At 51.9% G+C, this 17,663-nt stretch overlaps 2 protein-coding genes across 2 annotated transcripts; both read left to right on the forward strand.

Moving 5' to 3' along the window:
• Positions 1 to 6,427: 6,427 nt before the first annotated feature.
• On the forward strand, positions 6,428 to 8,431 carry HOXB6 (homeobox B6). The gene is made up of 2 exons (XM_075722876.1): positions 6,428 to 6,836; positions 8,172 to 8,431. Exons 1-2 carry the CDS (start codon positions 6,428 to 6,430, stop codon positions 8,429 to 8,431), a joined length of 669 nt encoding a protein of 222 aa, XP_075578991.1.
• Positions 8,432 to 11,547: 3,116 nt separating this feature from the next.
• On the forward strand, positions 11,548 to 13,254 carry HOXB5 (homeobox B5). The gene is made up of 2 exons (XM_075722929.1): positions 11,548 to 12,097; positions 13,007 to 13,254. The coding sequence occupies exons 1-2, from the start codon at positions 11,548 to 11,550 to the stop codon at positions 13,252 to 13,254; spliced, it is 798 nt and encodes a 265-aa protein (XP_075579044.1).
• The last annotated feature ends 4,409 nt before the right edge of the window (positions 13,255 to 17,663 follow it).

A 17,663-nucleotide genomic window follows, 5' to 3' on the forward strand; every position in this document is an offset into this window, starting at 1 on the left:
AAATACCAAACCCTTTGTGGGTAGTTGTCGTGTTTTATTTTTTTCCCCCTCGCAGAATCTCTTGCCAGTTTGCCTGTCTTCAGGCGAGCCCCGTAATTTGGCGAAGTTTGTGTGGAAGCCGGTTGGGTTTTGCGTTGCTCTCCAGGGTCATTATTATGTGGGTGGTTTCTTCGGAGAGGGCACTTCGCGGCAGTCCTCGGAAATAAGGTTCTGGAAATTAGTTAAAAAAAGAAAAGGGGGGGGGAAGAACAAAAAAAGAAAAGAGAGAAAAAAAAAAAAGATAATAAGAACGAAGCCAACCCAGAGCGCAGCGCTCTCATTGTATTTTTTTTTTTTTTTCCCCCTCGTGAAACTCCCAAATGAAGCTGACGTTGCGGTGCAATAAACCTCCCTGTATTTAATTGCGCTCTGCAGTGGCACCGGGGCTGCGCGGCGCTCCCGGCCGGAATCCCGGCTGGGGCTGCAGCCCCACGGCCGGGGCGCAGCCGGGGGGCGAGCGAAGCCCCCTCCCCTCTCCCCGCGCTCCCCGAACGCTTGCCTTCGCGCCGGGAAAGTGTTTGTCCGGAGCTGCCCGTCCTTTGAAATGTGTCTTTTTCAAAATTTTCGGGGGTGGGAGGGGGGGCAGGGGGTGAAATACAGTGCTAATTGCTGCTGTTACGAGGTGCTTTTTAAAGCAGATAATGTAAGAGCCTGTGTGCGCGAAGCGGGATTGAGTAAGAGATTCATTACTTAAGCATAAACCATTTTATGACGTGACGATTTATCTCACCTAAACTGACTGTGCCTGAATATTGTGTGGACACGAGTAAACGATCGCATAGCCGTGGAAATAATAAACAGAAAGTCATTTTTAAAAGCTATTTCTTCCCGAACCTGTTACATTTTTCATAAATCACGGGGGGTGGGGGGGGCACCGCTAATGTCGGATCAAACGCCTCTTCTCCCTTTCCCCCAAGTCTCTCCGCGCTCGCTTTTTTTTTTTTTTTTGCTGTTCGTAAAGAAAAAAAAAAATTGTAAAAAAATGGATTTAATTTAGCAACTTTGCTGCAAAACGCTTTTCTGCCGCTTTTTCCACATCCTGCGTGGGCAACCACTTGTGGGCAGAGCTTTGGAACCATTTCAGCCCGGTCCGGCGTGCGGGGACCGGGAGACCCCCGCAGCGGGGGTGCCGGAGGGGTTGGGGGTGGGTGTCCGCGCTGCTGCCGGCGGGGCTCCCCTCCCGGCCCCCTCCCCTGCCTGTTTATTGGGGAGAAGCGGCTGGAGCGGCACAAAGCGCGGGCGGCCCCCCGCCGCGCAGCCCCCCCGGGGCCGCCGCCGCCGGCTCGCCCATTCCCCGCCGTCTGCTGCCATCTACCGTCGGCGGCGGCGGGCGGCGGCTCCCGGGGGGCTCCCCGCAGCCGGTGCCCCGGCGGGGGGGGGGTCCCGTGCCCCGCCTGCCCTCCCCTCTCCCCGGCCGGGCCCCGCCGGCGAAGCCGCTCCGGGGGGTGCCCCGCGGCGGGGCGCGGGCGGTGGGTGCGCCTATAGACACCCAGCTATAGGGCGCGCTCGGGCGCGTTCGTGCCCCCCGCCTGCGAGCTGCGGCCGCCCCAGATGCGCCTATGGATCTATACATCCCCCGCCTGCGCCTATGGATCCGTGCATCCCCCGCCGGCGCCCCAGGGGCGTGCGCAGCTGCCGCCTGTGCGCAACCCTATGGGCGCGGGCACCTATAGAGCCCCGCGTCCGTCTGTCCGCAGGCGGGCGGGGGGCGGGGGGTGGCTGGGTGCGGGCAGAGCGGGGGTGTCGCCAAACGCGGTGCGCGAATGACGCGCGAGGCGCGGGGGTCTGAGCTCCGGCCCGTGTCTCCGCATTGCTCGGGGTGGTCGTTCCGGGGGGGTCTGCAGGAGGTGTCAGGCCCTGCACACCGGGGGGCTGCTGGGGAAGGAGCGGGCGACGAATCACTTTTAAGTTACTGTAGGCTTCGGAGGGACAATGCGTGTCTGTTATTTTAAAAGGTTTCGCTCGCCCCCTCCCTCCCTCTCGCTTTCTCCCTCTCGTTTTCCTCCTTCTACCACACAGTTTCCTGGCAACTGTTTACGTCTAGACTAGGGACATTTTCTGGAAGAAAGTGAGGTGCCCGGGGACTATGTTAAAAAAAAAAAAAAAAAAGAAGGGGAAAAAAAAAAAAAGAAGGGGGAAAAAAAAAAAGTTTCTCTCTTTCGACCAGCAACAGCCGTGATTAACTTGTTCCATGCTGTAATTCCCAGCACCCCCCAGCATTCGCTTTCCGCATTACAGGATCCGTCTCGCCTTCCCCTCTCCTTCTCCCCGCGTCCCCAGTATGAGCTGACCAGCAGCCCCCCCTTCCCCTCCCCGGGGCTTGCGGACACACCTCGGGCTGGATGCATTTGGACTCCCCCCGTGCCCCGCTCCCCCTCTGCCCTCCCCTCCTCCCCCCTCCCCTTCTTTTTTTTTTTTTTTGTTAATAATTAGCTGCACTCTTTAATGGAACAATGGCAGATTATTATTGCTTCTTTTCAAAGATCCCATTAACAAGGTTATTATGCACTGCACGGGAAGTCAGGTAAATTAAACTTAAATTGCTGGAAATTAAGTTTCAGGCGGTTGTGCGCGGGGAGAGCGGGGATTTTTTTACACCTTCAGGGATCATTGTTTTAAATACTCCAACCCTGGAGCCGCACACGGCTCTGTCGGGGTTTTTTTCCGATGCGATGCTGGGTGTGCATGAGCGTTACAGGGGAGGCTTCTCTGCTGCCAGCGGCTTTCTATGTCTGACTCCAGGAACAAGGGGTTTTTTCAAGTGTTTTCGTGGTGTTGGCTTGACTTTATGGCTGCAATAAGTCCCTCGGTAGGGAAACCCCCGCTGTGTTCTCACTTCAGAAGGATCGGGAATTCCAGCTCCACATGAAAAAAAGAGAGTTTCATTTTTTATTGGAACCAACTGCACTGAACTTTCTACCAAGTTCTTAGCGGGTTTAGCTTTCACACAAGCAACGCTCTGTTCTGTTTGCATTTCGAAATATTTGGGTGTTGTTTTAATCCCCTCATCTATCTGCCTGGCTCTGCTCGGTGGGGTTGGCGTTCGCCGGCCAGAAAGGCAAAGCGGCGCAAAGTGGGACCTTCCTGGGCAGAGAGCTGGGCTCGGACACGCTGTAAATACTTCTCTTTATCTGTATTTATACCCTGCCCCGTGAGCGATGCCTGCCAGGAGGGGAAAGCCGGCTGCCCCGCGCAGCTAAACGCGCCACACCACCTCCCGCACCTTCCCCGCCTGCTTGAGCAAACCCCGCGCCGGTTTTTGCGGAGATGCGGCCAAGGGCTAAGGGAAGGAAGATGTGCCCGTCGGTGCCCCACGGCCGGGCGGCCCTACAGAAACATGTGCCCGTCGGTGCCCCACGGCCGGGCGGCCCTGGGGGCTGCTGCCCGCGCTCCCCTCGCCGCCGCCCCGGCCGCCCCTGGGTCCCTCCCGGCGGGGCTGGCGCTGGAGGCGTCCAAAGCAAATATATTCGCAAAAAGGGTCTCAGATTTACCTCCGGACTTCAGCGGGGAAGGCAGGAGAGCGTCTGTTAAACAGCTACACTAATAAGCCAACATTTAAATTTTTTTTTTCATTCAATTTTTTTTTTTCTTAAAGCTATTGAACTGGGAATAGAAACCGCCTCCGTGCTAAACATTCACCGCCCCGAGATTTAGTGCGGTTTGAGACCTCTGCTCGTATTTACATGTATTATAGGTGGCAAATCAATTAGACCGCGGGCCTGACCCTCCGGAAGATGAAAACTATGACAGGCGTTGGGGCTTTTTTCACGCTGGCAACCAAGTTTTCCTCTCTTCTGTTCCTCCCCCAAATGCCCATCCATAGGGTCATCCTTCTTCTAAGAGGCAAGACGTATTATTTTTTATCTATAGCGCGTCTAAAATGTCAGCAATAAGCAATTAGCAAGCGGCCAGCTTCAATTAGTGCGTTTTAATTTTCTTTTAAAATGTCGACTGCCAAACTACGTTACAAGCCCGCTTTAGCCACAAAGGTGCTCGGATAAGCGGTATTCTACCACCGTAAAGCTCGGGGGAGAGGGATTTTTTTTTTTTTTTTTCCCAAAACTATTTCGAGGGATTTATTTGCAGAGCAATCACGAGAAGTGAGAGAAAGCATCAGAGCAAACATTTTCAGCAGATGTACTCACGCATTGAATTATCAGGACATCCCATGTCTTAGCCCCAAATTTGCATGCGGAGCTGATCATGCCAGATAATCGCTGGTTTTGCAGAGCTACAAATATTGCGTAACTCTCTAATCAAATGTATGAGCTGTTCGGCTCCTGCAAAGCAGTTAACTTCAGGCTCTCATCCGATTTTTTTTTTTCCTCCCCTCTCTTTCTTTCTCTAGTCACCGTTCCCTTTCAATCTCACTTTTTTTTTTTTTTTTTAAACTTGCATACCAATAAAGCAGATCTACGTAAGTTTGGGTCCATTCCATACACAAAGGGAAACTCTGCAAGAACAAGTATAAGAGATATCAGTCAGAGAGGGGGTGGAGGATGGAAAACGACTTCCTTTGCATGTTATTTCCTTGAATTATAAGGATTACGTTTCAGTCGAAATGTTCATTGCAGCCGTGGCATGAAACAATCTTGGCTTCGCTGCTGTAAACACGATGTTTAAAATAAATTAGCTCGTAATAAGATACCAGATTCGTAGATACTTAAAGCTCCGTCAGAGAGAGCCGCATTGGCAGCTCCGCAGCCACCATGTAATATATGTAATTCTAGATTTGTAGCGCCCACATTCACAGATTCAAGTACAGGGAGTGTGCATTGCAAGGCGTGTCATTTCGCTGCATATAAGCCCCGACAGACAGATGGCTACAAATTCGGACAGGAAACAAATCCTTGATAAAACGCGAATGATCGGGGGACAGTCCTGGCTTGAATTTAGTTGTTGGTTGGGTTTTTTTTTTTTTTTCCCCCGTGAGATCGCTCTGATTTTCCCATTGGAAAGAAGGGAAGGCGGCGGTCGGAGATCCAACTCTACCTTGAGCAAACAGGGCTCTGAGGGGGGATGCACCAGGTAGAGCAGAGCGCATCTCTGGCGAGGAAACCCGGGCAAAACCGAGAGAGGCAAAGCCCAGAGCCAAGGGCAGCTTTTAGGGTGACCGGGAATTGCTTGAGACTTTCGGAGTTATCCCTTCCAGCCTTTTAACTTTGCAAAAATAGGTATTTTGCAGCGGGGACTGGCTCAAGGCGGGGGGTGGGGGTGTGGGATGCAAACCAGCGGGGTCTCTGCGCACCTCCAAGGCTGCAGCCCCATCGCAACGCCAGCTTTCCTCTCCTTAAAAAAAAAAAACAACACAACATCTGGATCCGTAACAATCAATAAACTCGGCTTTTGACCGTAACCTAAGGCTTCCTTTTGGCCATAAAAGGTCGGGCATAGATTTGGTATTAACAAAAAAACGCAAGAGGGCACAATGCGGTACCGGACTCCGGAGGAGATCGGGATTTAGCAAGGGATAAAGGAAATAACTTCGATTTTCCATTTATCTCCCGAATACGGAGCTTTTGCAGGGGAAAAGGAAAAGAAAAAAAAAAAAAAAAAGAAAGGAAAAAGATGCAATATGTGAAAAGCGAAGGTTTGGTTCAAGCGAGCGCGGCTTTTTCTGAACAGGGAATGCTAATCTATGGTAATTAGATAATCATGAACCGAAATAAGTTGTCAAAACCGATTTCTTCTGCTATAGCAAATCTAAGTTAATCAAGGCGGCGGGATCTCCTGCTTGCAAACTTCACACACACCCACACAAAACTTTTTTTTTTTCTTTTTTCTTTTTTTTTTTTTTTTTTTCTTTCACTGTAGCGAAGTGCCCAGACATTTCAGGACGATTTGCAAACACCAGGGGTTAAAGTTTTCCGAATGCGAGTAATTAACTTCCCCCCCCCCCCCCCCACTTGCAGCGGGTGTTTGTATACGTTCCGTGTGTGTAAGTGCATATAGGCGCGCACACGGCCGCCCGCGCAGACGGGCTCCGCACACCCCCGCGCTGAGCGCCGGGGGAGGGGGGGGACGGGGCCGCGTTTATTTATTTATGAAGCCGCGAGCGCGCCGGGAATGTTTCTTTCGGCAGATATTATATATTTGGTTAAGGGGGTGCGTTTCTGTTGTTTAAAAGGGAGGGAAAAGGGGGTGGATGGTTTGTTCTTGGGGTCCCTGGTGCAATCTCAGCTCCTCATGGGTGCTATTTTGCAACCTCAGGCGCCTGCTATTGGTCAGCCCATGATCAGATGGTTGTATTTCCTTGTGTCCCTCGCTGGCACCACGCCATCTCCCTTCAGCTAAAACCCAATCTCCGATATACTACTAATAGCTAAACCACTTGGACTATAAAACACAACAAATCATAAAGCCGGGAAAGGACGGCAGGCTCCTTCCAATGAGTTCTTATTTTGTCAACTCGACCTTCCCGGTGAGTCTGGCGGCGGGGCAGGAGCCCTTCCTGGGACAGATCCCGCTATATCCCTCGGGCTATGCGGATCCTTTGAGGCACTACCCCTCCACCTATGGAGCCACGGGCGTCCAGGAGAAGGGCTATACCTCCTCTCCTTACTACCAGCAAAGCAACGGAGCCTACAGCCGCAGCTCCGCCTGTGACTATGGGGCCGGCGGGTTTTTCCGGGAGAAGGACCCAGCCTGCGCCCCCCCCACCCTGGACGAGGTGCCCTTCGCCCCCGAGCCGCGCAAGTCGGACTGCGCGCAGAGCAAAACTGTGTTCGGAGAGAGCGAGGAGCAAAAGTGTTCCGCCCCGGTTTACCCCTGGATGCAGCGGATGAACTCTTGCAATAGTGAGTTTACTCTTTTACAGAAATAAATACATCAATCTCCTCCCCCCCTTTCTTATTTGTTACCGCCAGAGAGAGAGAGCGAGCGAGCGAGGGAAGCAGGAATAAGGTTCACTTCGGAGCCCAAACTTCCAGCGGGGAAGTTGGGCGGCACGAGAGGCTCCAACTTGCTCCTGACACGCACCAAAACTTCACGCCGCTGAAGTATTTTCTCCCAGCGCCCCCCCCCAGCTAAAAAGTCGGCCCCGTATTTAAACCCCAATACAGTATTTCTCCGTGTGTCCCCCCCCCCGCCTCCCTTTTCTTTCTTTTTTTTTTTTTTTTTTTTTTTGCACATTCCAGTTTGCGTGTCACTCAGCTACAACGATTTGTCTCTGTCTTTCCCCCACACGCACAGGGAGATATCTTTTCTAAATCAGATCTGGATGACTTTACACGCGCACGGACCCGCACCCCCACGCAGCTCCCTCTCTCGCTGGCTAGCCGATCTGGAGTTAAATAATATAAAAGTGTTTAAATATTTGAAAGGAGAGGGTTACATTTTTAATGAAACTCGCACGTAATGAAAAGTCTGCCTGGGGAGAATTTTTTTCCCCCTGGTGATATATGACTTCTTTAAGTGCTGTTTCCTCAATCAGGGGGAGAAAAAAAAAAAAAGGGGGGGGGGGTGGGAAGAAAAATAATAGAGGCTCACCACCCTCCTTCCCATGTTTAGATGCATTTGTTGCCTTTTAAGTTCCAAATTGATGTCCATTAGCGCAGGGACATAAAGTGTTGTGTCCTCTTTAATGCAGAGTTTGGGCAGATCGATTCACTTCATTATTGCTTAAATGCTCAGATCTATTACAGTTGCCGGTAGGGTGGAAAATAGCGGGGGCGGGCGGGGGGGCGAGCACACCTTGCGATTTTTCATCCCGGAATAAGATAGATCTTGCCCTGTCTCCCCAGCGCTGCCTGCAGCCTGGCAAGCCCAGCCTTAACCCCTCTGCCCTGCTGCCTGCAGCGCGGCCGCGGAGCCTCCGCGGGTGCGGCCCGGCCGCGGAGCCTCCCCGCGCGCGGAGGGGGGTCGCGGCGCTGGGGTTCATTTTGGGCTTGGCCAAAGCCCTCGGCGGCGAGGGGAGCGGGCACGCACCCCTCCGCACGCAGCCGCGGTGCGGGGCGTAGCATCCGCGCGGGTTAGCCAGCATCTCCGCGGCTCCGCTAAACCTGAGGGCGTTCCCCTCTTTTTTCCCTTTCCTCTCTTTTTATTTTTTCCCCTTTTTTCTCCCCCTTTTTCCCCCTATTTTTTTCCCCTATTTTTTCCCCTATTTTTTTCCTATTTTTTTGCGGGTGTCACAGGTTCCTCCTTCGGGCCCAGCGGCCGCAGAGGCCGCCAGACCTACACCCGCTACCAGACGCTGGAGCTGGAGAAGGAATTTCACTTCAACCGCTACCTGACCCGGCGCCGGCGGATCGAGATCGCCCATTCCCTCTGCCTGACGGAGCGGCAGATCAAAATCTGGTTCCAGAACCGCAGGATGAAGTGGAAAAAAGAGAATAAATTGCTCAACTCCTCGCAACTGAGCGCGGAGGAGGAGGAGGAGAAAACGGCGGAGTGAAAGTAGTATTTAAAACACACACAAAAAAAAAAAAAAAAGAGAGAGAGGGAGTGAGTGAGTGTGTGTGAGAGCCGAGAGGATGAGGGGGGTGTGGGCTGGCTGCGAGGACAGGGAAAACCTGCACATTGGTGGGACAAGCCCTCTGCAGCAGCGGCAACAGCTAGAAAGTTTGGGCCACCAATGCCATGGACTCGCGTTCCCAGTGATCTGTCGTGTCCAGGAAAAAAAAAAAGAAAAAAAAAAAATCAGGCTTCTAGTTGCGTTTTTTAATTTTTTTTTTCCTTCCTAGACCTTCCTCCCCTCCCACTCCACCCCCCGAAAGGAAATAATAATAATAAAAAAGCGAAGAGATAGAGAAGGAGGAAAAGAAAGGGAAAGAGAAAAGACAAAAAAAAAAAAAAAAAAAGGACTCCTACCCGTGTTTCTACCCTTGGTGTCACTGTTAGTAATCTGCTAACTCTTGTATTTAATGGAAGTGCTGCAATATATGTCATTTGGGGTGTTTATTGTCTTAATTTTGTAAAAATGTTTCATGCACGGTTGACATAGGGGGTTTTTGTTCATTTTTCTTTTTTTTTTTTTTTTTTTTTTTTCACCTTTGGTAAATTAATCAAGCCCTGGGGTCTTTGTAATTAGTTTTTTGGGTTTTGTTTTGGTTGGTTTGGTTTGTTTTGTTTTGTTTTAAAAAGGAAAATCTACTGAAAGAACGAGTACTACCTAAAAGGATGCGAAAGCAACAACAGCAAGAACAAAAAGTTATATTTTATTAATTTTTGTACGTGTTGTGTTTGAAGTTTGTCTTAGGTATGAACATGGAATTCTCTAATAAAAACAAAGTCTTCGATCTCGCGCACACCACCCTGTCATTATTATTGCTGTTATCTTTCCCTTCTCCAGGGGAACTTGCCGTTCTTAAGGAGCAGAGTTGCACAGCCAGCCTTGCTCCTCTCTGTCTGACACTGTCTCCTAATCTGCAAGGACAAGCAACTCCAGGCACACGGAAGTTACAGTGGAGAGATAAATCTGGTTTTCCCTCTTTTTGTCTAATCTTAAATGGAAGACCTTTCACCAATAGTATTTCCTCGCTGACATTCTGCTTTAGTATCGCTCTTTTTTATTGTTACAGTACAAAGAGTTATGACGAAACGCTCTCCATATACATAATAAATCAAGGAAACAGGCAAAAATATGCTCTCATTTATCTACCAAAGATACCTAACATTTGCCTAGCATCTTTCAAACATCTGGTCCCTCGCTTCATATCCCCAAATCAAAGTGAAGTGTATTGCAAAAAAGTCCAGATTTCAAGGGAATTTGCCCGGCGAAACGAGGAGCTTCCCAGCTCCAGGAATACAGCCTCCACTTGGGGAGGGGGGGAAGGTGGAGAAAACCTACCCTAGGTCTAACGAGCTCTTTTTAAAGAGCAGATTTTTATTTTCGCTTGAAAGCGCTTGCAGAGGCTCCCTGCGAGCGCTGGCCGTGCTCGGGGTGGGATGGGGAAGGTTTCTGCTCCGCACCAAAGAGGAATCTCGTGCATGCAAAGCGCAAACTTTTCCTGGGTTTGGGAATTAAACGAAAGGAAGTGCATTTTCTGCTGGGGATTTAGGACTGGAAGCAAGCGACCAGCCCAGCCTGTGTCGGATACCGTTTTCTGCTGCTTCGCAGGGGGAAAACGCGATGTAACCCTGTCTCGTGCCTGCCGTCCCTTGCCCCGCTGCCCCCCAGAAATACCTATGTATGAATGCAGCCCCGTGCCACAAGCTGGTTTAATGTCAGTCACTTTTAAAATCAATTCATGCAGAAGCTTCGCAGCTGTAGGACATTTACTATTATTGCCACGCTTTTCATTGCCCGTAATTATTATAATTATATGTCACTTTCAATATGGCGCATAATTTCCAATGAGTTGCAGACAAGCATATGAAATTCCTAAACTGCCTTGGAGGAGAGGAAAAAAAAAAAAGAGAGAGAGAGAGAAAAGAGAAGAAGAAGAAGGAGAAGAAAAAGAAAGTAATGCTTAACAAAGCAGAGCTCTTTCACACCGTTTTTACCAATTTCAGAGTGCTTTTGCTCCCCAATATTCCTTGCAGGTTAGCAAATGGAAAGGAAAAACAACGTAGCACAGCGCTGTGTTCAAAGAGGAGGCGAAGCGCTGGGGAGCGAGGATGTCCTAAAAGCAGCGCTGCCGACCCGTTCCACGCCGGACTTGCCCTCCTTTCCCTTTATTCCCCCCCCCTCCCCTTTATTTCCCCCCCCACCTTCCAGAATTAAGGTGCGACCGCATCGCTGGCTCCGCGCTCAGCGTGCAAGAAAGCGTGACTTTCCTGACAATAACCACGCGAAATCGTGCCAAGCGGCCACGCTGCCCCCCCCACGCCGCAGCTTCGCCTCGCCCCCCCCCCCCCGAAGAGAAGAGCGCCCTGCCCGGCCCCCCCGGCCCCCCGGCACCTCACCCCGCGCCGCCTCGCCAGCTTCCCCGGCGGCGTGAGGAAGGAAGAAATTCAGAGTTTAGTAAAGAAAAGGAGCCGGAGGAGACCCACGCGGGGGGCGCGGACACGCGGGCGGCGGCGCGACCCCCCCACCCCGCCCCCCGCCTCGCTTTTTAGGGAGGACGAGGACGATCGCAAAGCGGGGGAGGGGGGGGGGCGCGGGGCCGGCGGGGGCGGGTTTGGGGGTGCGGGGGTCCCCGTGTGCCCCCCACCCCCGTGTCCGTGTTCCTCCCCGCCCCCCCCCGCCCCCGGGCACCGGGCGCCGTGCGTGTCCCCGCGCGGCCGGCAGGTGGCGCGCTCCGCCAAGGTGGGGCGCGAGCGCGGCGCCGGCGCGCGCGGGGGGTTCGGGGCGCCGCGCGCCGACTTGGGCCTAACCGGCTCCGCGCTCGTCATTATTTGTAACCATAGAGCATGAATTACCTCTTGAGGTCATCAGTGAGAATTTACGACTGGTCAACAAAAGCACGTGATTCCCAAACGCACCCACACCCTCCCCCCATATTTGGCCGCGTACATAGCAAAAACGAAGTACAGTGCATCGCTATAATTCATTAATACATCATAAATCGTCAAGCACAGGGTTATAACGACCACGAGCCACAAATCAAGCCCTCCAAAATAACCCAAATGAGCTCTTACTTTGTAAACTCGTTCTCAGGGCGCTACCCAAATGGCCCCGACTATCAGTTACTAAATTATGGGACCAGCAGTTCCATGAACGGTTCTTACAGAGATTCAAGCACCATGCATTCCAGCTCTTATGGCTACAACTACAATGGGATGGACCTTAGCATCAACCGCTCAGCCTCCTCTAGTCACTTTGGGGCTGTGGGGGAGAGCTCCCGCGGTTTCCCTTCTCCAGCTCAGGAGAGCAGGTTTAGGCAGGCGTCTAGCTGCTCCTTATCTTCTCCCGACTCCCTGCCCTGCTCCAACAGCGAGAGCCATGGAGGCAAACCCGCCCCGTCCCCCTCCGAGCAAGCTACTTCTGCCAGCACCACCAACACAAATTTCACAGAACTAGACGAGACCAGCGCGTCCTCGGGAGCCGACGAGGGCACTCCAATAAGCAGCAGCATCCCCCGAGCGCAGGCAGAGCCCATCGCGACCTCCACGGCAGCAACAGAAGGGCAGGCACCTCAGATATTCCCTTGGATGAGGAAACTTCACATTAGCCATGGTACAGCTACTTCTTTTTCCGTCCTTGTCGTTGTTGTTGTTTATTTTCGCACACCCCCCCCCACCCCTCTTTTTCTCCTCCGTTCCTTTTTTTCCCCCCCTTTTTCCCTCCCCACCCCCCCACCCCGCTCCCTTTTTTTCTCCCGTTCCCTTTATTCGGCGGAGGCGCTTGGAGCAGAAACGCAGCTATTTATTGCTTTTGTATTTCTTGCTCTGATCGCTGCCTTAAAGCTGCCTCTGGCGCCTGGAGGGGGGGCGATTTTATTTTAGTTTCGCTATTCTTGCCGCGAAACGTGCGCTTATTTCGAGCTCTTAGCTCTATGCGGATGGTGGGAGAAGGTAATTTAAAAATTGAGGGAAGGGGGTGTTCCTTGGGGGGGGGGGGAGAGGAAAGGAAAGAATTGACCATTAAAATGGCATTATATGCACAGATGGGTCTCTCAGCCCTTTCCTACTCTTATTTTGCTGGGTGTATTCTTGACAATCTGTTCTTGACAAAACCAAAATTGCGAGGAGACACACGGGGAATAGCGGCCCCCCGCCCCCGGTTTTCTCCTGGAGAAAAGAAAGCAGCGTTAAACCCCTTGCCCCTGCAAACAGACCCAGAAACACCCAGGCAGAGGCGAAAAAGGGAGATTTCAAGTTAAATTATGGATCTCGAGTTGCGAATGTCGGTTCTGGAGGGGCCGAGGGTGGGGGGTTTTACACGTGTCTGGGGGTGTGCGAGAAAGAGGAGGGGGGGGCTGTTATTTGGGGAATAAGCAGCTTTCCTAGCTGCTGGAAGGCGGCGAATGTTTTTACCTCGGTATTAAAAAAAAAAAAAAAAAAAAAAAAAGAAATAGCCTTAAGGATAACAAAAACCCTAGCAGAAAGCAAAAACCCAAACCCCGCTGTTGTCCGTGTTATTCAGACATGACTGGACCAGACGGTAAGAGGGCGAGGACAGCGTACACTCGCTACCAGACCCTGGAGTTGGAAAAGGAATTCCACTTCAATAGATATCTCACCCGCAGGAGGAGAATAGAGATCGCTCACGCTCTCTGCCTCTCCGAGCGCCAGATCAAAATCTGGTTCCAGAACAGGAGGATGAAATGGAAGAAGGATAATAAACTGAAAAGCATGAGCTTAGCCTCGGCGGGCAGCGCCTTTCAGCCATAAATTCTAGAGGAGGAATACCGAGGAAAGAAGAGGAGACGAGGAAGAAATACGTAAATAAATAAATAAAGCGCCGCAGATCTTAGTTTCGGAGTACTGTACAGTGAGGCACCTTCTTTTCGGCATGTTGTTGATATTCTAAAACAGCGCGTATGGTACCGTTATCCCAGGACTGAGTTCATGTCGTGTTCTGTTTGGTTTGGGGTTTTTTTAATTTTTTTTTTTTTTAATTAAATTTTATTTCCAGATGCTCCTCATGCTCTTGTTGTTCTTATAAATGTATGTGTCCGTGCTCTCTTGATGCTTTCTGGAAAGCTAGCATGTTTTATGTGAGCCCTTTAAATGTTATAACTTATTTATAAATTGAGAACAGATACGATTGTTTGTTTATTTGTTGGGTTTTTTTTTCCCTCCCCCTTTCCTGAGTTTACTGCTTTTGGGTGAGTTTTTCTCTGCCTAAGCTAAAATCGGGGGTTCCTGCACTACAGTCGCAGAAAAAAAAAAAATCTAAAAAACCAAACAAAAATGTAAAAAAAAAAAAAGAAAAAAAAAAAAAAAGAAAAAGCTCTTGTATCTTTCTGTCTTAAAATTGTCCAGTCTGTGTTTTAGTTCAAACTTCAGGCCAGGATTTCTAGTCCCAGGCTAATTCCGAGACGTACTCTTAGACGTGGGTAAACTTCACTATTAAAAAAAAAAAATATATAAAATCGGACCAACAATAGAGTGCTCTAATGTTTGTAAATACTAGAAATATTTCTGATGTGACTAATAGACGGTTCGTAGTGGGCAGAGTGAATGCAATGTTATGTGTAAAAATGGCATCTGTCATGTCTAGCTGCCTGTTAGTACTTTGCCAATAAGCTTTTTGTATTTGTTTGTAGCTTTACTTGAAGTCAAATAAACGTTTCTCCTACCCACCAAGGCTCCCAGCCGCACTTTATGCACCACCTCGGGGACTCCAGCACACGCTGCAGCCGCCGCGACGCCTGGCACGGAGCGGAGCTGTGCGGGGAGCCCCCCGCAGAGCCGCGGCCTCCCGGGCAGCGCCCGGGGAGTGCGGGGAGCCCCCCGCAGAGCCGCGGCCTCCCGGGCAGCGCCCGGGGAGTGCGGGGAGCCCCCCGCAGAGCCGCGGCCTCGCGGGCAGCGCCCGGGGAGCCGGGCAGCGCCGAGTGCCCGCAGCGCCCCGCACCCGGCACCGCACGGCAGCCACGCCGCTCCCCAAAACCCGCGCCACCCCCCCCCTCCCCCCGCCCCGCCGCGTCGGACAAACTGGTTTCAAGTCGCGATAAGGCGGTGTGAACGCTGCCCCGGCGGCTTGTCGCGCCTGTCGGGAGATGCACGGGCAGCGCTGCGAAGCCGGCGCTGCCGGTACCCGCGGCCACGTCCACGCGCGCCCGTGTCCCCCAGGGCGGCGGGGGGGGTGGGCTCGTGCGGCAATATTTGCGGCAGGGAGGTGGCGGGGGGCACCCCCAGCGCCCCCCCCCCGGCTCCCCGCGCTCCGCCACCGCCCGTCCTGGGCTGCGGCGCTCGCTGCGCGCCCGCCCCGGCTCCGCTCGGCTCCGCTCGGCTCCGCTCGGCTCCGCGCCTCAAGACCCAGCGCGCAGCTCCGCGCCCGCCGCCGGCGGGCTCGCCCGCGGGCCACTTGCCATCGGCCGAGGTGTCACACCTGGCCGCGCGCTGCCCCGGGCTTGCCACGCCGCTCGCCTTGGCCAGGCGCCGCCGGCACCGCCGCAGCCCGGGCGTTTTGTCTCGTAGCAAGGAAAGTTGGAGCTTCGAACTTACCAAACTTAATCTCCCACTGTTTAGGTACTTCTTAAGTGATTTTGAGAGGGATGTGAAGTGGACTGTCAGATCCCAAACCATTTGCTCGCCTTCCCTTGATTTTTTTTTTTTTTTTTTTTTTTTTTTACCAATAGCAAACTATACCAAAAGTGGGTATGACATTTAGATGTCAAATGGATAGGGTTTTATCTAGAAGTTAGATCGTAAAAATCGCCCAGACCTCAGACAGATACCCCTCACTGGCTCTCAAAAGTCACGTGAGGTCCATAAAGTTAGTTTTATGGTTTTGGGGAGTTGACAATGTACAATATATTTCACATTCTCTAGAATGTTAAGTGACACTTTAACTGCTTGGTTTGGCTTGTAAGGGGCAGCAATGGGTGAGCACTTTTCCAGATGAGATAAACGTTGCAATTGCAGGGAACATGTTTTGCGGGTCCAGTTTTCAGTCCAGAGAGCCAATAGACTGGAGTCCTGAAAGTAAGTTCTTCTGAAATATTATCTGCTTAAACTATTTTAAAGGGTTGATGTGGCTAAAGGCTGAGCGGGGAGGAAAGAGGGTCTGCCTCTCTTTCAGAGCTTTATTTCTCACTTTTAGAAGCTCCTAATTCTTACCCTCCCGAGAGCTGGGATTGCATTACGTTTCCATCACAGCTTCGAGGCCCGCGAGTAAACTTTGTGGAAGCGGGAGAAATAGCAAAACCTGGAAAGATTCATTGCCCACGCCAGGCAAACTCCGTCCTGCCCGGGCCGGGGGACATGTGTACTTCAGACAAAGTTTGCGTTTGTCCTTCGCCATGGGACGAGGCTGTTGCTGCTTTGCTGGAGGTGTTTCGGTGCGGGTTACGCTGCTCGCGAGTAGCCACAAATCGGGCCCACGCCTTTGCATTCCAATTAGCTATATTCTGTCTGCGCTCTTCAGGTCCTTAACACCTTTCCATTTTACTTATTTTCACCTGCTTGCCAAAGAAATGTGTGCACCTTTTTTTTTTTTTTCTTCCCCTTTCGGCCTGTGTAGAGACTGGTTTGTTTTTGGGTTTTTTTTTGCCCCGGGGCTTTTTATTTTTTTTTTCTTCCCCTCTCTCCCTTTTTTATTTTCTCTTGGGTTTCGTTTTTTTCCAGTAATACGAACGAGTGTCCTCATATTTCCGTAGTTCCTTTCTGCCATATGGAGACACTGAATGACCGCTGTTATGTCTCCAGCCTGTCTTGAAGTGCTACAGAAAAATAATCAGAGAGGCTGCAGTTTGCATACGGACCCTCCAAACCTTACTGAACCCACCGATATCTCACAGATTTCCTTCTCCCCCCTTCTAAGGGGGACATCGTGCTGGAAAAGGCAGGCAGCAGCCTTTTTCTTTGGGAAAATAAACAAGTTGGCGGGGAAGGGCAGGGAGCAGAGCCTGCCGCGGCGAGGGCGAGGGGCTGCGGCGGGGGCTGCGGGGCGCGCAGGTGGCCCCGGCCGGAGGCTGCGGCTCCGTGGCCGCGCAGAGAGCGCAGGACAGGGCAAAAGAAGGCAAACCAGAGCAAAATAGAGCGGGAGAGCCAAATGGGGAGGGGGGGAACCCTGGGGAGGCTGCTTCTTTTGAAAGCCAAGTCGCCAGGGCTGCAGCAGAGGTGGGGGGACACTCTGTCCACACCTGAACCAACTCACATCTATCCCCCCCCTCCGCTCCCTGCTCCTTAAAAAATAATGCTAATAAAAAAGTTCAAAGCGGAGGTGCTGGGGGGATGGGGATTTCTAGAATTTGGAGCAGTCACAAGCTGCTTTTTTTTTTTTTTTCCCTCCCTCCTTTTTACGGTAAGACAACATTTGGTGGACACATGTCCGTCTCTCTTACACAAAGCAGAATGTCCCCCTTTAGCACACTTTGGAGATTGCTTTTCCTTCCTTGGGCTGTTTTTCCTGTCCTGCTCCATGTGTCTCCTAATATCTTTGCTATCATCATCTGAACTTCTGGCTTCTCCCTGAGCAGTCAGAGGGTGGCCAGTGCAATCCTGAAAAACCTCTGCTCTGAAAACCTGTAAACACAAACGCAAAAGCTGGGAATGCGAGGGAGGGAAGCGGGGTGCGGGGAGCCTTTGCTACCCAGCCGCCCGGCGTTGTGCGAGCAGCCTCTCCCGGGGCTCTGAGCAAGCTGGGCGCCTGCTTTGCAGTGGGTAATAAAGATATTTTATGGGATCCTAAAGGGCTTCGACGGCACGGTCTTTAAAGGTGAATTTAGCCGCACAAACACGAGGGGCTGCAGGAGGTTTGTCCGCCCGGGGTTAGGAACGCTCGGGGGCGAGGGGATGCGGGGAGGGGTGCGTGACCGCGCTGGGGTCCGGCCAAGTGACGGCCTGCTAATTCTGTACCCTTCCGATCTGTGCTGGCGACTAGAAATAACTTCTACCGAGTCACACGATTCGAGCGGTTTAGGCAAGAAAAGTGACATCCCTTCGCCGTGATGTACGTTTGAAAATGTTACCATACGGTCAATGCACGCATGTACCCACAAACACCGTGTTCCCAAAATATATTCACCCGTCCGTATATCCATAGACCCGTCCATCCGCCTCTTCCCCATCCATCATCTGCATCACTGTCCGATCCCCGCTCAAAGATACTCATTTTTTTTATACAGTCCCGG

Source organism: Pelecanus crispus, chromosome 18 (genome assembly GCF_030463565.1).
Source record: "Pelecanus crispus isolate bPelCri1 chromosome 18, bPelCri1.pri, whole genome shotgun sequence".
Lineage (NCBI taxonomy): Eukaryota > Metazoa > Chordata > Aves > Pelecaniformes > Pelecanidae > Pelecanus > Pelecanus crispus.

Excerpts from the sequence above, each read along its gene's own strand:
- HOXB6 (XM_075722876.1), top strand. The coding sequence starts at position 6,428 with ATGAGTTCTTATTTTGTCAACTCGACCTTCCCGGTGAGTCTGGCGGCG. Across the intron at positions 6,837-8,171 it reads GCGGATGAACTCTTGCAATA|GTTCCTCCTTCGGGCCCAGC; the intron begins GTGAGTTTACTC and ends CGGGTGTCACAG.
- HOXB5 (XM_075722929.1), top strand. The coding sequence starts at position 11,548 with ATGAGCTCTTACTTTGTAAACTCGTTCTCAGGGCGCTACCCAAATGGC. Across the intron at positions 12,098-13,006 it reads GAAACTTCACATTAGCCATG|ACATGACTGGACCAGACGGT; the intron begins GTACAGCTACTT and ends CGTGTTATTCAG.